We start from the raw sequence: 21,543 nt of genomic DNA on the forward strand, positions 1-21,543 counted from the left end.
TCATAAGTTTACTTTAAATTTTCATTAATTAACGGTACTGTTCTAAATAGTTATATTTTCATCAAAATCCGCAAAACATACAGAATCAAAATAACTGATGATAAATATCAATTGTGAATTCGTTTTAAGCTATGCACACACTTTCGTTCGTGTTGTGTTTCATTGCAGAAATCAGGATCGAAGTGTACAAAACCGCGTACATTCGAAGGAACAGAATGTGAGCATGTGATCCATCGGTGGTTCACAAGTCTTAGTCAGAATATGGCGTCTTACAATTCTTACAGACTTCAATGAAATGAAAAATTTCACTACTACAGTCCATTTTAATTATTTAACTACAATTTAAAAAAATATATATATTAAAGAACTGTCGGGAGCGTTTCACTTCAAAAAGTTATCTTCGACTGAAAATTGGAAACTGTCGTCCATACTAGCAAATATGCTGTTAAGTAACATCGTCTGACATTTCGCTTAAAAGTCGACAATTCAGATTCTTCGCGGCGCAAGCCCAACAAGAGCAAACGATGCAGTAACACCATTCACATAAGTTGAATAAGTTATATATTTCATGTAAAACTCAGTCAGATCAGAATGCTAAAATGTATACTGTCTATCGATACAAAGTCGATAGAGAGTATTACCAACATCAAGGGAAAACGACCGTTGGAAACATCGTTTATTTGCTGAAGGCTTCTGTGGCAACCAATGTCTGATATAAGGTCTTGGCCACAGGTTTTTGCCTGAAAAATTTTACTTCGTTTCTTAGGCCCTCGAGATTTCGGGGTATTACATTTTATCACAAGTGATACCTCCAGATTTCGGGGTATTACTTTCCGTGCGATAGCACATCCACTGCGTTTCCATTAAAATCGCATGCCTTAATGGCAACACAGTGGATGCACTACAATACTAGTCCTTTGGAAAAGGTGAAGCTCTATTGCAGAGCAGAAATCTAAAGCCTTTTTACACTCGGAGCTTCATTTAGCCAATCTGAGACAGAAGTATAGAGTTTAGTTTCGTCCAAACTCCCACCGCCTCGAAACTTCAGTATTCCTCCAACTTACAAACTTGCCTAGACTATAAGATTGATTTACAAACATAACATACTAATGCACATGACCTAAAGCAGCCATTCATTTTTCTAGATGCTGAAGGTTAAAGTTATTTTCAATGCAGAAATGTGGTTATTGACGAAAACCATAAGCGTATAGTTTTCTTTTGTTTTTGTGTGTGTGTGTGTGTGTGTGTGAAGACAAGACTGTCTTAGAAATAACGGAGGTGTCTAATTTGCCATTTTTTAAATAGTCTGTAGATCAGAATTTAAAGAGCTGTTTCTGAATATTAAAGAAATTTCGAGTGCTTTTATATTGTGTGGTGTGTCAAATGGTGAAGTGAGGGAGAGAAAGAACTGAAAAACCAAGACTTGTGAGGTGAATGTAGAGTCAGTAGAAAAAGTCTTACACTTCCTATTTTCATATACAGAATGAAAATATGAAGTGTAAGAACAGAACCCTGGGTTAGCTCAGCTGCGTTCAGCAACAAAATAATGAACAGCTAAAAAGCAAACTGACTACCTAATTGCAAAAGACAGACCACAACACGACAGACCATTACTCAGGCCTTTATGTTAAATCAGACCATATATCGATGACATTTCATCACTTTGAAATGTCAACCATAACTGCATCAATTTCTATGAATGACATGTGGCGTGCTAAGCAGCACTTGCTCTATACTCACCCGAAAATATCTTATGTCACCCAAAAATATTTTTATCGCTTAAAATATCTTATAGCAATGATCTAGTCTGGTAATCCTATATGCAGATGAGAGCTGGGCGTCCATGGTACATTCTAACGAAGTTAATCTATGCAATAGAATTCTGGCTAACCATTGATCTACATACAAGCATAACCTTCGGCTTCATCAGAGTACCACTGTGTTAGTTAATCAGCTACAACTAACCTGACTTACAACTTTCATTAACTAAAAATATTTCTATATAGCTCAAGCATGTTAATACTAGCTTGAGCTATATAGAAATTGAGTAACCACTTTGCTTATTGCAGGCTTGAAGTGGTGGAACCCATGTTTAGTCTCTAGAGCTAAGTTCCGGTCAACCCTTCCCCACCTCTTCCATCATGCAGTATGATTGATGACTTTTGAGGTTATGATGAACATCGTGGCGAGATCCAATATTCCTTACATTTCAAGGGAACAGCTCTAAAACGGTGTTCGCAGGCCTGCCACTAGTTAGTACACCGGACCAAACCTATTGGTAACTCTCTAGGAGGCTTCCGGATCAGCTAGTGTATAATCTTGCTACCTCTAATCTGCCAGACAGTGACTGGAGGGAGTCTGAGTAGTGTGTATGCGGGGGACATTGTCGAGGCCACGTTATGCCAAGGATCTGGGTATATTCTTACCATGTGTGTGTGCGCCATATCAAAAAATTTCATTACTTCATACAGCATGTCCCACCCACATTTTCTTATTATTGAATACAACATAAATTGTAAATCTAATAGAGCAAACTTATCTGCGAAAGATCTAAACCTCCCAAACACTTCCTAATTCATTTCACAAATATAAGTGGTCTCAATTCTAATCTAACGATGACCATTTCCACTTGCAGTCTGCCAAACCCGATGTACTTTTTCTGACAGAATCTCAGTTATCGGTTGATTCAACTACTGCTCATCTCAGATGCCAAATGTTCGCTGTATTATTAATCAATTATTATTCGCTGTATTATCAAGCAATTATTAATCAGTCTAAACTAGAGTTTGAACAGGCTAAGAGTAGAGAACTTGCTTCTTGCCCTAATGGTAGCCGAGCATTCTGGTCTCTTGCCAAAGCTACTGGCCGCAACTTTTGCCCATCTCTGCTCCCACCTCTGTCCAAACAGATGGTTCTGTCACTTCAGCCAAAGATAAAGCTGACCTGCTAGCATCCCATTTTTCTTCCAACTCATGTATTAATGATCTTGATAAAACACCTCCCACCATTCCCAACACGCTCCATTCAATGCCTCCTGTGGTCTTCCGTCAAAAGGATATCAGAAGGATTTCGACGAATCTTGATGCTAAGAAAGAAAGCTCCAGATCCCGATGGTATTTTTCCACTTGTTCTCAAAATCTGTGCTCCTGAACTTACTCCTATTCTTTGCCGCCTTTTTTCACTTTCTTATTCCAAAGGTGTTTTTCCTTCTGCTTGGAAATATGCTCATATCCAGCCAGTTCCTAAAATGGGTGACAAATCCCTTCTATCCAATTATCGTCTATTGCAATTACGTCTACTCTTTCTAAAGTAATGGAGAAATCAATTAACCGCCAACTCTTAAACTACCTAGAAACCTTCCGTCTGATCAACGATCGCCAGTATGGATTCCGTCAGCGTCGATCCACTGTGATATTCTGGCTTACGTTACCCATTTATGGACTAATTCAATGGAAATGTTCAGTGAAACACAATTAGTTGCTCTTAACATCTCAAAGGCTTTCGATCATGTTTGGCATAAAGGTCTTTTAAACAAGCTTCCATCTTATGGTTTGCCAACTGTTTTTTGTAATTGGTTATCCAGTTTTCTCTCTGATTGCTCACTGAGGGTGATGGTAGATGGCTCTCTGTTTTCTAACTTCTCCACTAATGCCGGTGTTCCCCAAGGTTCAGTTCTTTACCCATTATTTTCCTCTTGTATATTAATGACCTTCTTCCATTGACTGGAAATCTTATCCATAGTTTTGTCGATGATAGCACATTGTATTCCACTTTCCATTTTGAGAAACCTTGCCCTGCTCAATCAGTTTCAATTTCTCGAAAATCTGCTACCAATTCCTTAAATGTCGATCTTCTGGTAATTCTCCAGTGGGGCAAAGACAACTTAGTTCATTTCAACCCTTTTAAAACTCAGTCTTGTCTTATATCTCGCAAAAAGGATTCTTCTGCTCCTATGCTTATCTTCGATGACACTCCGATTTCTAGGTAAGATCATATATCTCTATTGGGGATTACCATGACTTCTAATCTCTCTTGGCACAAGCACATTACAAATATTGCTTCCTCTGCATCTAAAAAACTTGGTTTTCTCTCTTTCGCTCTCAGCGTTACTTTTCTTCCAAATAGCTGCTCACTCTGTATAAATCGTAAATCCGCCGAGCCGTGGATTTACGATTTATACAGAGATTTACGATTTGGAGGCACCACCCCACATCTGGGGTGGTGCCTCCAAAACCTCTCTCAGGCTTCTTGATTCCATTCAGAAGAGGGACTGTTAAGTTAATTCATCTCTAACAGAGTCTCTCCACTACTGTCTCATAGACGTACTGTTTATGCTGCATGCCTCTTCTACAGATACTTCCATGGGCACTGTTCTTCTGAATTGGCTTCTATAATTCCCGCTCTCTCTTTCAAAACAGTCCGAACACGTGCCGCCACCAGCCAACATCCATTTGCTGTCCAACTTCAAACTCACAGAACCAACTTTTTATCTTCCTCATTTAATCATTCAACTGCTGTTTTCTGGAACAACCTTCCTCCATAAGTGTTTCCTGAAAATTACAGTCTACAGAAGTTCAAGTCCAATGTTAACAAATATCTTCTTTCGTCTTCTCAACCTCAAACCCAAGCACGGTACTAAGTACTATAGATTCTAATACCTCTCATGTTTGGGGTTTACATAAAAAAAAAAAAAAAATCTCTAATAGGTTTCTCCTTTTTTTTTTTTTTTTTTTTTTAACGGTTATCAACAAAAGATACTGGCATATCACTCCAGAACTGACCTTCCGCCCCTTAACCGCAACTAACAACTGTCTGCTCTTTTCTTACTGTTTACCAAAACGCAAATCTCTTCTCAGCTTCCTCCCTAAAATTATCCTCTTCAAGCCCACTATTCTCAGTTGATAGACTGCTAGTGCTATGTTGACTTCGTATAATGGCACGTCATGGTACCTTGTTTTTTTTTATATGAGATACGCAGCATATTTAATCACGTTTACTGTTTTCTGCTATAATCGTTCCTTTTCATGTCTTCTTATCTGGAATATATCTGATCATGGGCGTCATAAATCCTATTTACTTTTCTGCTTATGCTTATACTGTATGCATGCCTGTAGTATAATTGCCTACAGATATGCAGTTTTTTAATTAAAAAAAATATATTACTGTCTGTAGATGCGCTCCGAATTTTAGCGCATCTAGGAATAGTAATAATAAGGAAAAGAAGAGATCAATTAAAATATGCATAATCGTCTGAAGAAAAATTCACCTGAGCGAGAGGGATCTAAGGGTGAAACAAAAGTTCATTAACAAATTTTAATTTATTACTTTATTTTTAGGATATTATTATTTTATTATTTACTAATACGACATATTTATTTTTGAAGCATTACTTTAGTTATTTTAGCTATTTAATTAATTTATTTGTATTTTCATTAGCATGTCCACATTTCGGTAAACGTCTCACGGACGAGGATGATGATGATGATGCCCCTATGAAAAGACTTAGGAAAGACCTCCTCATGAATTATGACAGACAGACTAGACCCGTCTATCATCCTGAAAGCACAACTACTCTTGCTGTTGGTTTAAATCCTATTTATCTAAGAGAACTGGTATGATATTTCACGCGCTCCATATAATAGCTAAAATAAAATTTATTTGAAAACTACTACTATAGTAAAATCTTACTAATTCGGACAGGTTTTTTATATATACACTAGTGTTCAAAGAAAGTGCATCACCCCTTAAAATTGTAATTGTTGCCCGAATAACGTAAGTATGTGGAAATATTTCTTACAGATTGAATCAGATAAGACTGACACGCGTAGTTGATGACGTAATCAGCTGTTACTTTCAGCTATATAAGCACGCTCTGCAAGAGGTGCAGTCATTCCTTGGTTGTGCAGGATTGCGAGTTACGTGCAGTTGACGCCACGAAGGAAGAGTGCTATTGTTGCTTTCCGTGAGAAAGGATGTTCTTCCATAAGAAAGGACGGTTCTTCCCGTCATACTGCTTATAGAGTGTCTTGTAATCAGTCAACAGTGAGTAGATTTCTTTCCAGACTCAAGAATACTGGTTCTGCTGATAGGCAAAAAGGAACCGGACGCAAACGAGTCTCTACGCCAAAACAGGACCGGATTTTGAAGCGCTTATGCCATAAAAACTGTAACGCTTCTTCGTCTGAGCTGAAAATAGAATGGGAAGAACATACAGGAGTGGTAGCAAGTGCAGTAACAGTCAGAAGAGGCCGCTTCAAAAATGGACTTGTAGTCCCTGGTTATAAGAAGAAGCCCCTCCTCACACAAAAAACGAAAAAGCCCGATTAATTTGATGTAAAGAGCATGTCAAATGGATCATTTTCTCGGATGAGAAGAAATTCAACCTGCATGGCTCTGATGGGAGACAAAAGATTCGCCGTAGATGTGGTGAAGATTAGAGACCATTTCAACCTGCCAAGTAACTGCATCTTCCAGGATGACTCTGCTTCTTGTCATCGGGCGAAAAGTGCAAGTAGGCACTTCTATTGTTACTTTAGCTTCATTTCTGCATTAGAAGTTGGACAGTAATGTGTTTACATTTGCTACAGGTGATAAAATAGTTTGAAGAATGGTACATTCAAACTCTTAGCTGGCCAGGAAACACCTTGGATCTGAATCCTATAGAGGTTGGCATCGTATGGAATCTGCAGGAACGTGAACTTCAGGAAGCCATACTTCGTTGGAACCACGAACTATTAATCGATTATCTTCAGAAATTGATCTTTTCAATGACTCAACTGTGTGCTGCTGTTATCAGGGCCAGAGGCAGTTCAAGTAAATATTAGTTTGCACCTGGTGAACTTTTCATTTTGTTTTCCATTTAAAAATGATAAACTGAAGCAAATTGAGGGCTTCTGATAACATTTCAGCCATAATTCTAGTGTTTACGAAAATTGTTGTATTAATGTTGCAAATGTTCATTTTGGAATATTTTGAGAGAACCTGCCAAATATTATTTGGTTTGCCTTAACTATTAATAAATATCTCTTGTTTATATTTCTATTTGTGTTGCTAGTCATTAATGTAACATACCATCGCGAAAAATGGTTAGAAATGTGAAAGCCAGTGTATATACAGGGTGATTCACTACCAGTGCGACAAACTTGCAGGAGGTGTAGGGGGCACAAAGACGAATCGGAATCACATAGCATTGCAGGGTCCGAAATGCCTTCGTCATGCGGCAGAGGACGTTGAACGGAAGGTCGCGTGAACAGCGATCCCGCTGGAAGTCAGCATTTGCGAACCGGTTCCCGAGGCAGTAGGATGGTCGATTATTCAAACGTTGAACTGGCCGACATGCACTTGGCGTATGGAGCTGCGGACTGTAACGGGCGCGCCGCTCTGCGCTTGTACCAGGAACGTTTCCCGCACAGGCGTGCTCCTCATCATACGATTTTCGCACGTGTGCACAGAAGGTTACGTGAGGCTGGTTGTTTCACGAGAGGTACCATGAATCGAGAGCGAACGACGAGGACGCCAGACAATGAGGAGAATGTCCTACGTCTTGCAGAAGGCAATCCGAGTACGAGTACTCGAGCGATAGGCCAACGATTGGGTATTTCCCAATCCACTATATGGAGGACACTGTCAACAACCAAATGAGTTCATACCATCTGCAACGCGTCCAATCATTGGAGCCTGCGGATTATCCACTTCGGAGGACTTTTGCTTCTTGGTTTCTTCAACAGAAACGGTTCGCAAATGCTGACTTCCAGCGGGATCGCTGTCCACGCGACCTCTCGTTCAACGTCCTCTACCACATGACGAAGGCATTTCGGACCCTGCAATGCTATGTGATTCCGATTCGTCTTTGTGCCCCCTACACCTCCTGCAAGTTTGTCGCACTGGTAGTGAATCACCCTGTATACACAAGGGTTGAGCAAAAAGTTCTCAAAACGGAATATAAAAGACATAGGTACAAAACTGCGTCTCTTTTTTTTTTTTTTTTTTTAATTCTTCAATGTATTTACCCTGAAGTTCAATACCATTATTGTATTTAATCTGAAGAAAGTTTAATCCTTCAAAAAAAAAAAAAAAAAAAAAAAAGTCCTTCAGGTTGGTATCGAACTAGGCTTCCAGTCAGCGAAGAGCTAAAAGCAGGCTTCCAGTCTGCTTTTAGCTCTTCGTTATCTTAAAAATCAGTTCCACGAAGACGAAACTTGGTTTCTGAAGAAACATAGTTACTTAGGGCCAGATCTAGATGTAAGGGAGGATTGTTTAATTGTTCAAATCCACATTCATACATTTTAGCCTGTGCAAACCGGGCTTTATCCAGAGGTGCACTGTTATGAAGAAGCAAATTGCTTTCCTCGTTTTTTTTTTTTTTTTTTTTTTTTCCGAATTGCAGCTTTTAATTCTGGCATAAGGCTGGCATAATAATCCCCCTTAGCTTGATTTTAGGTGCAAGGTAATTAATTAATTAATAACAATCCTTTTGTATACCAGAAAATTGAGGTCAACACTTTTTCTGCTGATGATTGAGTTCGAAACTGTTTTCGGGGTTGGAGATCCCTTATGCTTCCACAACACGCTTTCTAATTTGGATTCAGAATCATAAAGATGTAGTCAATTTTCATTACCGGTCATCAAACGGGATAAAAACCTATCTGGATAAACAAAAATTCATTTTAAATTCTCTTTTGATGACTCCAATCTCTAATGTTCGTTATGAATAGAAATGGTCCTGGGAACCCATCTTGCGCAAACTTGGTCCTTCCCAAATGCTCATGTATTATTGTTAAAATGCTTGCATGGGAAATAATTTTAAGTACAAACACTTTAATTCTTCTGTTTTTCAAATTTTTTTTCTTTAACGATGGCAGCATCAGCAATAAATTTCAGAATTTATTGCTTCGGATTCAGCACCACACCTTGGATCCTCCCCCGTCCTTTTGAATCCTGCCGACCATTTTGCAGCAGTGTCATAACTGGATGATACTTCCCAAAACACTAGTCATTCTTTCATGGATTTTTTTAAAACTTCTGCCCTCTTTAGTCAAAAATTTCATTACTAAGCAAAGCTCGATTTGTTGGATATTCATTCTTCTTGCACCTATCAATAAAAAAAAAAAAAAAAAAAAAATTAAATTTTAGAAACTGCATAAGACAGTGGCATACAATGTTTTTCATGTTATTTTATAGGATATGAAACTATTAAAATAACCTATTCTATAATTTATTACATTTTATATACCCTGTTCTCGGAACTTTTGACCACCCCCTTGTATACAAGGTGTCTCAAAAATATTGGCACAAACGTTTAGGGGAGGTAGGTAACACCTAAAGGAATGGGAATCGCATAGGAACCCATAACCGGAAACGTCACGGGAAAGTAGTAGTAGCAGAGGCACAAGAAGGAGAAATGACACAAGACAGTAATTAGTGGCAAACATTTATTTGACATGATATTAACAATGGAGTACGAGATGGATGCATTTCATGATGTTACAACAGATGCTCGAAGGTTCCACCATGAGACGCGATGCATGCATGACACCGACGCAGCATGGATTGGCGGACACGGTCGAACACACCTGAAGTTTTTGACAGTAGCAGCAGCGCAGACGAGTCTCGCCACGAGTTCCATTTCCGTCTCCACAGGCGATTCATACAAGATAGATTTGAGGGCCCCCCCACAGAAAGAAATCAAGGCTCGATAAATCAGGTGAGCGTGGGGGGCCAGGCAACGGGTCCACCATGGCCAATCCATCGACGCCCAAAACGCCTCTTCAAATGGTCACGAACACATCTTCCATAATGGGCAGGCGTCCCCTCATGTAGAAACCAAATGTTGTGTCTCAACATTTGCTGGAACATCGTCAAGTAACCCTGGTAGAATTTGTTCAAGAAAGATCCGATATTTAGCGGAGTTCATGCTGGATGGTAACAGGTATGGGCCGACTAAGAAGTCAGCGACCATACCTGCCCACACATTTATTGCGAAGCGATGTTGTGCCGCATGGGGACGCACACCGTGTGGGCCCTCTGCGAATCCATACACTAGGTGCATGTCTGCCAGCTCACAGTATATCGATGCATTCTCTTCGTGCGGCGACTACTGCTTGAATGAGTAAACCAGAAATTTTCCCTCTCGCGGACTGATGAACAGCGCCATGTACCGACTTACGGTGACGTTTCCGGTTATGGGTTCCTATGCGATTCATATTCCTTTAGATGTTAGCTACCTCCCCTAAACTTTTGTACCAATATTCTTGAGACACCCTGTATATGTATTTTATTTAAGCAGAACAGAGATTTTTAATAAAAGAGCATTCGATTATACGATTCCGAACATTCCCCCCCCCCCCCCAGAATGGTTCTACAAACATTCTGTTAAGTATTACCATTCAAAAGGAAAAATTAAATGCGAATGAAAAAAATACGGCATTTTTAAAGCTACACAACGCACTTGCACTTCCTTCTGCTGAAATATTTCCAAGTGATTCATCCCCTCAATACAGTCCTCATAAAACCTATAAACCAGGGAGTCATACGTTTACTCAACTGTAAGCGTTCATGTCGAAAGATGCGACTGAAGAGTTTTTTATTATTCTAAGAATGAGCAAGATATAATAGGTGAAAAGAACTTTCTACGTTAAAATCATAAAATAATACATCATTACACATGCTTACTTACAAGTGGGCTGCAGTTTGGAATGAAGTAAAACAAAATACAGTAGCAAATGCATGAAAAAAATAAACTGTTAAATGATGTCAGTGTTCTTGTTGATTTAGGCCAGAGGTTCCCAAACATTTATACCTTGCATCCTTTAAAATATTTCGTAAATTTCGCCCCACCCAGAACAAGTACAAATAAACAGATAACTTAAACTTTAGCTATGGGTATACATGCTTTTAAAAATTAATATCTACCTCAATACATTTAATCTTCTCAAAGATTGAAATAAAATGTGCTTCATAGCTGGATTAGTGGAATGCTTTGTCCATATTTTGTTTAAAAAAAAAAAAAAAATGCTTCATAAATACAACACGCCTCCACTCCCCTTCCCAAACCAAAAACTAAGCATGTTCCACACTTTTGGAACTTCTGATTTAAACAAAATTAAGTGTCAAAATCAGTTGCACAGCAGATATATAATGACGGAAAAAGAAATAGGGAGAGCAAGTCAAGTGGGAAACGTACATATATCGAGGCAGCTTCTGCCTCGATACCTTATTAAATTTTCTAATTCTGAGAAGACACTTGAAAAATATTTTATGCTCTACCAGAAATAAAGAACGACGTCGTCGTGAAATAGCGGCACAATAAGATTTTTACCTAAAATAAAATTGATGATTTTTTTCAAAAATGACAATACATTTAGCAGGAAACGGTCTGCATATTATTAAATTTTAACGCTGCTTTGGCTAACATTTTCTTTAACAGTGCAATTATTCGGTGGAAGACCAATATATATACCTGTTATGCAGTGAGAGGTCTACCATAATATGCTTACATGCCCTAATACTTAACATAGACTAAAGAATATGCTGTTTCCCTTGACATGTCGCCTGTTTTTGTCTAGGTTACCCTTAATTCTCATCTTGAACAATTCTTTCTTGTAAAAGATCCTGTATTATTCTTCATTAAACTTATTTTATCAAAGAGAGTACTTCATTTCAAATTTGCGAAACAATTATTAACCAGAGACTCCAAGGGTCGCACAAAGTGGTTCTTTATCAGTCCTGCTCTTCGCTGCCATCTTCATAACAAAATAGGGTTTCGTCCAGCAAAACAGGGTTACCTGGATTATGTCCTGTTATTACAAGGATTATGTTCTGTATGTTGTACGGGACTGTCTTGTCCGTGATTATAGTGCGGTCCCAGTACAGCTTGTGGGTTCGGGTCTCTAGTACCGCCTAGGGTTCATACTTGTAATGCAGTACATTTTCTATGATCAACTGGTATTTATTTCCTCGCTAGCTTCTGATGTATTATCCTGGCTACCTGGTCGTGTCTACGAGTGTACTCAGTCTGGTTGATCACCTTGCATCCTGCGGTGATGTGTTGGATCATTTCTGGGGCCAGATGGCATCGTCGACATGTGTCATCTGACACTCCGGGCTCCCTGGCGATATATTTTCTATAGTTTCTGGGGTTGATTACCTGGTTTGGATGGCGAGCATGAATCCTTCAGTCTCGGGAAAGAGCGTCCCGCTTGTGTGCCATCCTAGCCACTGAAATCTCAGGAAATTAGGTGGCAGGACCTGCCAGAGTAAATAACTATAATACTCGTGTACCTGGTCTGCCTCCACGGGGCGGAGTGTGAACAACGTTGGGTCCCATTAGAGGCCCAGCGGCCAAATGACAAGAGGAACAACGGTACACGACACTACACATATACAAGATCCATACACTTTTAAACCTCTGGCATTGATAGTGTTCTGTTTCACACCTACAATGTTTATTACGCGGAGATGGGGAACCCCTTGGTGCCGTTTGACACTAAACACACTCTTGTGCGCCATGCACAAGTGGGAGAGTAGTGGCGGGAACTGTCAAAGTGTGTCACGTTTGTACTTGGCTGCCGATTTTTTTTTTTTTTTTTTTTTTTTGTGATTAATGATGACTATTTGAGTTGTTTAGTGTTAATTCGTTTGAACCTCTTTTGACATTTGCTATATATTCTGTGTTTTTGTGTTTGTTTTTGAGGAATAATCGTTTAATTTATTTCTCTTGGTGGCTGGTAGTGATAATGGTGGCATCAGCACGACCGCCATTGTGTTAGCATTACCGATTATCGTTAATGCGATTTATTTGCATTTCTAACTGTTGTTACTTCTAAATTCTAATACTGGGATCTAAGCTGTGTCAAACTCTCTTGACACCAAATTTAATTTCAGGTATAGTTTGTTTAACATTAACATTTTGTATTTAATTACATTCTTATTTTTGGAAAATTAAATGCACTAGGCATAATCCTTATGGGTTTTGATAATTAACTATATAATATCGGTGTAAATACACCATAGTTAACCCATATATTTGAGCTACGATTGTAGCGTAGAAGGCATCGTTTTAAATGTATCTCATAATGTGGTTGCCTTCACAACATCGTAGCTCAAATATATGGGTTAACTATGGTGTATTTACACCGATATTATATAGTTAATTATCAAAACCCATAAGGATTATGCCTAGTGCATTTAATTTTCCAAATACATTACCACCACACCCTTCTGGCATCTCTCATAATGTGGATATAACTTCGCAACTGAGATGGCTTGTTGTATTACCTGGGTACCTACCCGCCCACTGATGACGAAGCCAAAAAGCTTCGAAACGATCGTCTGGGTGGTGGTACCGCTGAAAATAAATAACAGTAGCCTTCTCTACTAGAGAAGCGTTATTTATTTGAAGTAATTCAATAGTAGCTATCTTGTTGTGAAGGCAACCACATTATGAGATACATTTAAAACGATGCCTTCTACGCTACAATCGTAGCTCAAATATATGGGTTAACTATGGTGTATTTACACCGATATTATATAATTCTTATTTTTGTACTAGTTTGTGGTGATTCGACGCTGCCAGCCATTGTGTGGCAATTTATAGCGTTGTGTAGGTTAAATAGTTCTATTTTGTAATTTATAACGCAAAACGCGTTATAGATTGATTAAACTTGAGCAATTAATAACGTTGCTTCGGTTTAAGAATTTAAATTTGCTTGATCACTTTGGCAGTGGTATTTTTGAAGGGGGGAAGCCTCTCTGTGGCATATTTTGGTTTTGCTTTTACGCAGTGTTTGAATTAATTGATTGCTCTTGTTATTTAATAGATGTTTATTTGTTATTTACGTACAGTAGTCGATTTTAATTTAATTTTGCTTAATGTTATAATAGAGTTTTTGTTGGAGTTCATTTAATATGGATACAAAACCTAGTACAATAAGTAAACCCTCCGCAGATTTGGAGTTTAGGAGGTAATAAAGGAGAGGTACCCTCTCCTTTATTACTTCCTAAAGTGCCTTCAACTCAATCTGAATTAAGAAAACTGACTGAGTTTAGGTATGCTCGAGGACCTGTTACAAGAGAGGTGTCAAGGATTGTTTCTGGTGAAAACACGCAGTAGCAATTGCAGTCGGATAGAGAGCTTCCCTTGGATTCTCCTGAGGTTAATTCTAAATCAGATATTAACCTTAAACCAGGTAGTGACACTAATCCTAAAGCAGGTATTGATATAGGATTGCAAACTTTGCTGTTGATAATGTACAGGATGTATCCTTAGTTTATGGGAGTGTTTCTTATATGAGACAAAACATTAGGAGTTCTTTGTCCAGTGAAAGCAATAAAGTGAATGAAGTTACTGATAATTTAATAATGGAAAAGTGGTCAAACCTTGAGTGTTGATACGTTGTTATAAATTGAAAACGAGAAGTTGAAGGCTATAAACAAGGAGATTAGCAACAGAGCTAATTTATTGGATAGTGTTGTGAAGTCTTTTTCGGCTTGGTTCCCTCTTAAGGATCACAAGTCTCCGGTTCCTGATTCGAATGATAAAAATATGCCGGATAAAGTTAATGACTCTGAGTTGTAAATTGCTTCTGCACGTACTTTTGCTGAGGTTGCTCGAGATGGAGCACAAACTAGGGAGACATAAATTACAATGTTCTTATTTTTCGAGCTAATGATAACAGTGATTTGAAGACAAGTGTGGATGTTAAGAACCTAGTAACCGAGACTTTGAAATCTGAATTTAAAAATGTGAAGGTGAAATCTTTAAGATTAGCTAGGAATCGTGGTATTGTTCTTGAGACTGCTTGCAAAACTGATATGGAGCATATTTCTGCTTCTAGCTCTCTCGTTTCTGCTGGTCCTATTTCTGGAGCTCCCAGGAAGGAAAATCCTTCACTTCTTATTTATGACATTCCAAAAGAAATGTCTAAGGAAGAAATTACTGAAGACATATATTGCAAGAACTTAAAGGAGTCGGATTTTATGGAAAAAGTTAAGCGTGACGTATAATGTCGTTTTACTACTAAATATAGATCTCTATCAACTGTCCACTGGGTCATTAGTTTTCCTCCCAAAATTTTCAAATGTATTTCATCTAAGAGCAGAATTTATCCGAAAGCAATTTATTAATTGCTTTTGGATCACATAAATTTAGATATTTTACAATACGTACTTACAAAGTGCTACTTGTGTTTGGGCTTTGGTCACACGGCCTCACGATTCTCCATCCTGTGGTCATTGTTCTAGGAGTGGTCATTTTTTTCAGAATGTCAGTTTAAAGAGGAGCCTGCTTGTGTCAACTGTAACCGCCGTAAAAGGCAATACCAATATTCAGTGAGAGGTATCTCTTGTCCAGAATATATTAGAGCACTTGAACAGGCATGCCTGAAGATAAATTATGACTAGTTCTTTTAATTATTATTATTATTATTGTTATTATTAGCCTTAAGGTAAAAGGAAGCCTGAGGCTTATGCTGCACCAGCAAAAAAAAAAAAAAAATTCCGAGTTACCCCCTGAGAAAGAGAGAGAGAGAGAGAGAGCACCAAGAAAGAGAAGAATGATGATATCCAGCTCAGCACCCTGGTTTGCCAAGCCCATTCTCACCAGATGTGAGCCCCCGGGGTTATTTCGAGCAGAAAAGATCACAACAGAAATGGTGTTAAGTGCAAACAGTTAAAAATTACGCAGATAAATAGGCATAATCTAAACCTGTGGCCAGTGAGATTTAGGATCACAACGGAGCAAAACTCAGTTGATATTATTTTGCCTTTATAAAATTGCCTTCAAATCAGTTATCTAAAATTTTAGGTTTTCCTATAACCTCAAGAGTTATACAACCTGAATTAAATCTAAAAGCTTATATAGTTATTATGAAGGATAATTTGGATGTAACGGTTATTAATGGCCTCTGTAACAGCTGTGTTACGTGTGTGTTTATTACATAATTTTCTTTATCGTTTTACCTTTTGTCCATATACTGCCCTCTTTGTGAGTATATTAATGATACTCTGAACGTTTTAGACTTTGATTACTATGATTAGTTCAAGGAATATTGTAATAAAGTCCGATGTGAATGCTGTCTAATTTATGGTTTAGTGATGGGGCTGATACACGAGGTCAATTACTTGAAGATTTCATCATGTCATAATTCGTTAGTAATTAACAAATCTCATGTGCTCACCACATATTCTAGTTATTCAGGGGAACTAACATTGACGTTACGATTGTTAATACGGCATTTGGTGCTAATATTGAAAATTGGGATGTTGTTTCTCATTGGACAGTCAGCGATCACCGGGTTTTGCTTTTTAATATAATACAAGTACTGTATTGTCTACTGATTATAGAACTTTAATTACTCCACAATTGAATAAGATTATCTATTAAAAATATAGATTGGACGGCCTTTGATACTTCTATAGTTCTGGATTATCCTGAAGATTCTTTGCAAGATCTTAATGATTTCTCTGCTCTTCAAATTGCTGAGATAGTTCAAAAATCTTTGACAAAAGCTGCATATAAGTCTTCTTGTAAGAAGATTATAACCAAGTGTACAGATCCTTGGGAGTGGTCATGTTTTTTTCAGAATGTCAGTTTAAAGAGGAGCCTGCTTGTGTCAACTGTAACCGCCGTAAAAGGCAATATGTACCAATATTCAGCGAGAGATATCTCTTGTCCTGAGTAATTAGAGCACTTGAACTGACACGCCTGAAGATAAATTATGACTAGTTCTTTTAATTATTATTATTATTATTATTATTATTATTATTATTAGCCATATGGTGGTTGTTGTTATGTCTGGTCAAATGAATTGCCTTGATTTCCTTGTGCTGTAACAGCTATATCTGCATTATCCTCACATATTGGTAGCTCTCTCCTTGTGTCATGGCTTCAATCTCTTCACCAGTCTGCAGCTGGTAGTTTCGGCCAACTAATTTAAACTGATGCAATCCGTGGGGGTCTTGCATTTGTCTAGACCAAATTCCATCCTGATATCATTGCTGAATTCTTCGGTGACCCGGAGTAGTTGCTTCTCAGTTGTCGCGTAGAGCTTGATGTCATCCATTTACATCAGGTGAGTGAGGGTGTAGAGGTTTTTCTTTCCTTCTTTGAGGTTATATCCATACTTGCTGCTGTTGAGCATGGTGAATGCTGGTTTGAGTGCTAAACAGAACCAGAGCGGGCTCAGGGCATCTACTTGAAAGATTCCTCTCCTGAAGGGAATCGATCTGGTTGTGTTGTGATTTTCTCGATCTTAATGGCAGCACTCCATTTCGGCATCGTTGCTTCTAGGAAGTTTGTCACTGTCGGATTGACTTTGTAGGTTCAGAACATCTATTTGTCATCTATGATGCACGGAATCGAAGGCCTTGTGGTAATCGATATGAGCCGTGTACAGGTTACACCGCTTCTTGCAGGCTTGCTCTATAACTGCAGCATCCATGATTAATTGCTCCTTGCATCCTTTGCTCATCTGTTTGCATCCTTCCTGCTGTTCGGCCATTATGCCTGTTGGGTCTGGCCAACAGCAGAACATGTTCTGTTGTTGGCGGGAAGTAACGACTTGGGCCCAGTACAGAGGACTCAGCGGAGATTAGGGGAACCCTGGAGCCCACAAAATGACACTAGACATCTGAATGTGTTCGGCAATTATGTTCTGGCTCTTCAAGTGGCTGATACAAGGTGATGTGTAATAGAGCCACAGAAAAGGTTCGACAGGCAAAGGCAGTTTATGAGAAATCACTAGCAAACAGAGCAAAGAGGGGGGATAAAGAATTCTTCACATATATAAATGCCAAGAAGAGCAGGACAAACCAGATCGGACCTTTACGTAAGGGAAAGGGGATAGTAATAAATACACCAGCTGCCGTTGCAGATGAACTCAACAGTTATTTTGCATCGATATTTACAAATGAAAAGCCTTTTGTGGCAATGGGAAATTGTGGGAGCGAAGTTAAAAAATATGTAATTAATGATATTGAAATTTCGCAAGATTATTTAATGAAAAAACTTTCAAGCCTACAGACCAGTAAGGCTCCTGGAGTTGATGGAATATACCCTATAATCTTGAGAGAGGCGGCAAGCGAGTGCATTGAACCACTGAGGCTGGTTATGCGAGCATCACTAGACTCTGGGGAGATTCCCTTGGATTGGAAAAGTGCAAATGTATCTCCCATACATAAGGGTGGCTCTAAAAGTGAAGTGGGAAATTATCGACCTGTCAGTCTGACTTCAGTAGTAGGGAAAATCATGGAGGCAATGATCAAGGGTGGAATTCAGGATCATTTGGATCGAATTGAAATTCTCAAGGATACTCAGCATGGTTTTGTAAAGGGAAAATCATGTTTAACAAATCTGGTTCACTATTTCGAAAGGGTCACTCACGAGCTGGATTTAGGGAATAATTTCGACATTGTTTATTTAGATTTCAGCAAAGCTTTTGACTCAGTCCCACATGAGCGGTTGCTTTATAAGCTAGAACAGGTTGGAATCACTGGGAAAATCCTTAGATGGATAGAAGGATGGCTTCAGGGCAGGAGGCAGAGGGTTGTGATAAATGGCTATTCCTCAGATTGGGTTGATGTAAGAAGTGGGGTTCCCCAAGGATCAGTATTAGGACCACTGTTGTTTTTAATTTTCATAAACGACATTGATGAAGGGATAGAGGGCGTGATGTCTAAATTTGCAGATGATGTTAAAATTGGTAGAGTAGTTAATGATCACTGTCAAGCTGATCTTCTTCAGAGAGACCTAGATAGACTTCAGGAATGGTCAGAAAAATGGCAGCTGTGCTTTAATCCAACAAAGTGTAAGGTATTACACCTGGGAAACAGTAATCCCAAAATAACTTATTCACTTGGTGGAGTTCAACTAAACCCAGTACTGGAGGAAAGGGACTTGGGTGTTACGATACGGTCAGACATGAAATTCTCTGAGCATTGTAAACAGGTTGCAAGGAAGGCCCATGGTGTCCTATCGATGATCTATCGAACTTTTGCAAGTAGAGATAGGGACGTGATAATCCCATTATATAAGGCTTATGTTAGACCACACTTGGAATACTGTGTTCAAGTATGGAGACCGCACCTAAAGAAAGACATCGAGCTTCTTGAAAGGGTGCAAAGAAGGGTAACTCGCCTGGTGAGATCGGCAAAAGGGCGTCCTTATGAAGAAAGACTTCGAATATGTGGGTTGCAGAGTTTGGAAACTAGACACCTTAGAGGAGATTTGATTGAGGTGTTTAAGGCTCTGAGAGGCATCAGTAAAATGAATGAGGACGAAATTTTCAAGATTATAAATGATGCTAGAACTAGGGGACATAAATTCAAGTTACGGGGGGAAATGTTTAGATTGGACTGCAGGAAGTTTTATTTTAGCCAGCGAGTTATAAATTATTGGAATAAGTTGCCTTCATGGGTGGTAGAGGCCGACAGTTTGGGGAAATTCAAAGGTCATCTGGATAGTACTTTCGGGTAAGGGAAGCGCATAGGATGATAGGATTAATATCCTTTTTATTTATTTTTTATTTCATTTTATTATTTTTATTTATTTATTAATTATTATTATTTATTTATTTATTTAATTTTTGTTTATATCATTGTTTTGTTCGGATTTTTTTTTTTTTTTTTTTTTTTTTGGCTGGTGCAGCATAAGCCATAGGCTTTCTTGCACCATACGGCCGTTACTAATACTAATACTAATACTAATATCTTGGTTATGTAGTTGGTCATGATCTTGTACATCGTTGGGAGACAGATGATTGGCCTGTATTATGCCGGGTTTCTTGTATCTTGGTCTTTAGGCTTCAGATATGTGATTCCTTCAGTGAGAAACTTCGGGATTGTCTCTGGGTGCTTTATCATTCCAAAAAAGAAAAAAAAAAAAAAACCCAAACTATTATATTAGGCCACCTGAATATTTAAATTCATATGCCATGCTGTGCGTCTTATGTCTGTTAATTGCGTACGTTCTATGGTCGATTTGTCTGTTTTGGTGGACGAAAAAAACCTTGTTATCTACGACTGAGCCCAACTAACTCAGCCAAGGAGTGAAAAAAGCCCATTAAAGTTCCTCGGGTCATCGATGGGATTCGAACCGGGGCCTTTTCCGCCCGGTGCAATGACGTCAGTGACAATATCACTGGAGCAATGTTAGTTTATTTCTTTATTTATTTATTATTATTATTCTAATTTATTACTATCATTATACCCGTTTCCCAGCGTGGTGGAACCGCGTTCACTTCCGCCAAAGCGGGACTCGAACCCGGGTCCATCAGACTGGTAATCCTGTGTCGTAACCACTGAACCATCGTGCCCCTTTTTATTATTCTTCATATTATTTCTCCCTGATTGGGGGTTCCACCTCGTGACGGGTATTGCTACCAAGTACACAGGGGGGGGGGGGGTTGTTATGTCTGGTGTTACTCTTGGTCGAGGAACTCTCTGACTGTCCTACAGGTGTTCAGGATTGCAACTTTTTGGAGTTCCTTGTAGGTGTTCGCTGGGAGACCTATTGCTGCTAGGCTGTTATGTAGGGTCTTTGGCACCATACCTGTGGTTGACACAATGATCGGGATGGGTGTTCCTTGTTGCATATGCCACATCTCTTTGATCTCCTGTCTTAGGTTCGCGTATTTCCTGATTTTTTCCCCCAATGTGTTTTCTACAGGTTGCCAGTGTTGAGTACCGCTATGTCAATCAGATAGGTAGCTTATTGTCAATCAGATAGGTAGTTTACAGATTTTCCTTATTGTCCACAAGGATTATGTCTGATGTGTTGTGCGGGATTGTCTTATCTGTTATTATGGCGCTGGGTTGGGGTCTCGAGTACTGCCAGTACAGCTTGTGGGTTTGGATCTCCAGTACTGCCTTGGGTTCGTACTTGTAGTACGGTATATTTTCTTTGATCAACTGGTATTTCCTTGCTGGCTTCTGATGTATTATCCTGGCTACCTGGTAGAGTCTATGAGTGCACTCAGTTAGGGTGATCACCTTGCATCCCGCGGTGATGTGTTGGATCATTTTTGCGGCCAGGTGGTATCGTGGACATGGGTCATCAGACACTCCGAGCTCCTTGGCGATGTCTTTTCTATAGTTTCTGGTGTTTATTACCTGGTCTTGGATGGCGAGCATAAATCCTTCAGTCTCGGGGAAGAGCGTTGTTGGAGTACCTCAACTCCTTATCCCCCTTCATCCAGTTCACTTCAGAGTTGAAGTGGACGGGTCCTTTCCTTTCCTGGATGTTTTGGCAAAACGAGTGGGCCCACACCTGGACACCTCGGTATACCGAAAGCCAATGTTGTGCGGGCAATTCACTACCTACAGATTAGCCCATGCCCCTTGTCATCTAAACAGCACCACATGCGCTCTACTCTCTCGAGCTTGGAGCCATTCCAGCTCAGAGGAAGCCAGGCGCACTGAGGTTTCCAGAGTAAAAGCTGACCTACCAATTGTAGATACCCAGCCCATGTGTTAGACAGGTGCCTGCTACAAGCACAAGAGCTTGCAACTCACCTGAGGCCCTCGTCCCCCCCCCGCGACAGTGTACCT

At 39.2% G+C, this 21,543-nt stretch overlaps 1 protein-coding gene across 1 annotated transcript in view; it reads left to right on the forward strand.

Annotated features, from left to right (window-relative positions):
- The window catches only part of LOC150089252 (neuronal acetylcholine receptor subunit alpha-2-like), a 41,956-nt gene that overhangs the window by 480 nt on the left and 19,933 nt on the right, over window positions 1-21,543 (forward strand). Inside the window, exon 2 of the mRNA XM_090388547.1 lies at window positions 5,437-5,612. Coding sequence (XP_090244673.1) covers window positions 5,437-5,612 — 176 coding nt within the window. The remainder of the gene's footprint in view (window positions 1-5,436; window positions 5,613-21,543) is intronic.

Source organism: Mastigoproctus giganteus, chromosome 2 (genome assembly GCF_048544385.1).
Source record: "Mastigoproctus giganteus isolate SK-2022 chromosome 2, ASM4854438v1, whole genome shotgun sequence".
Lineage (NCBI taxonomy): Eukaryota > Metazoa > Arthropoda > Arachnida > Uropygi > Thelyphonidae > Mastigoproctus > Mastigoproctus giganteus.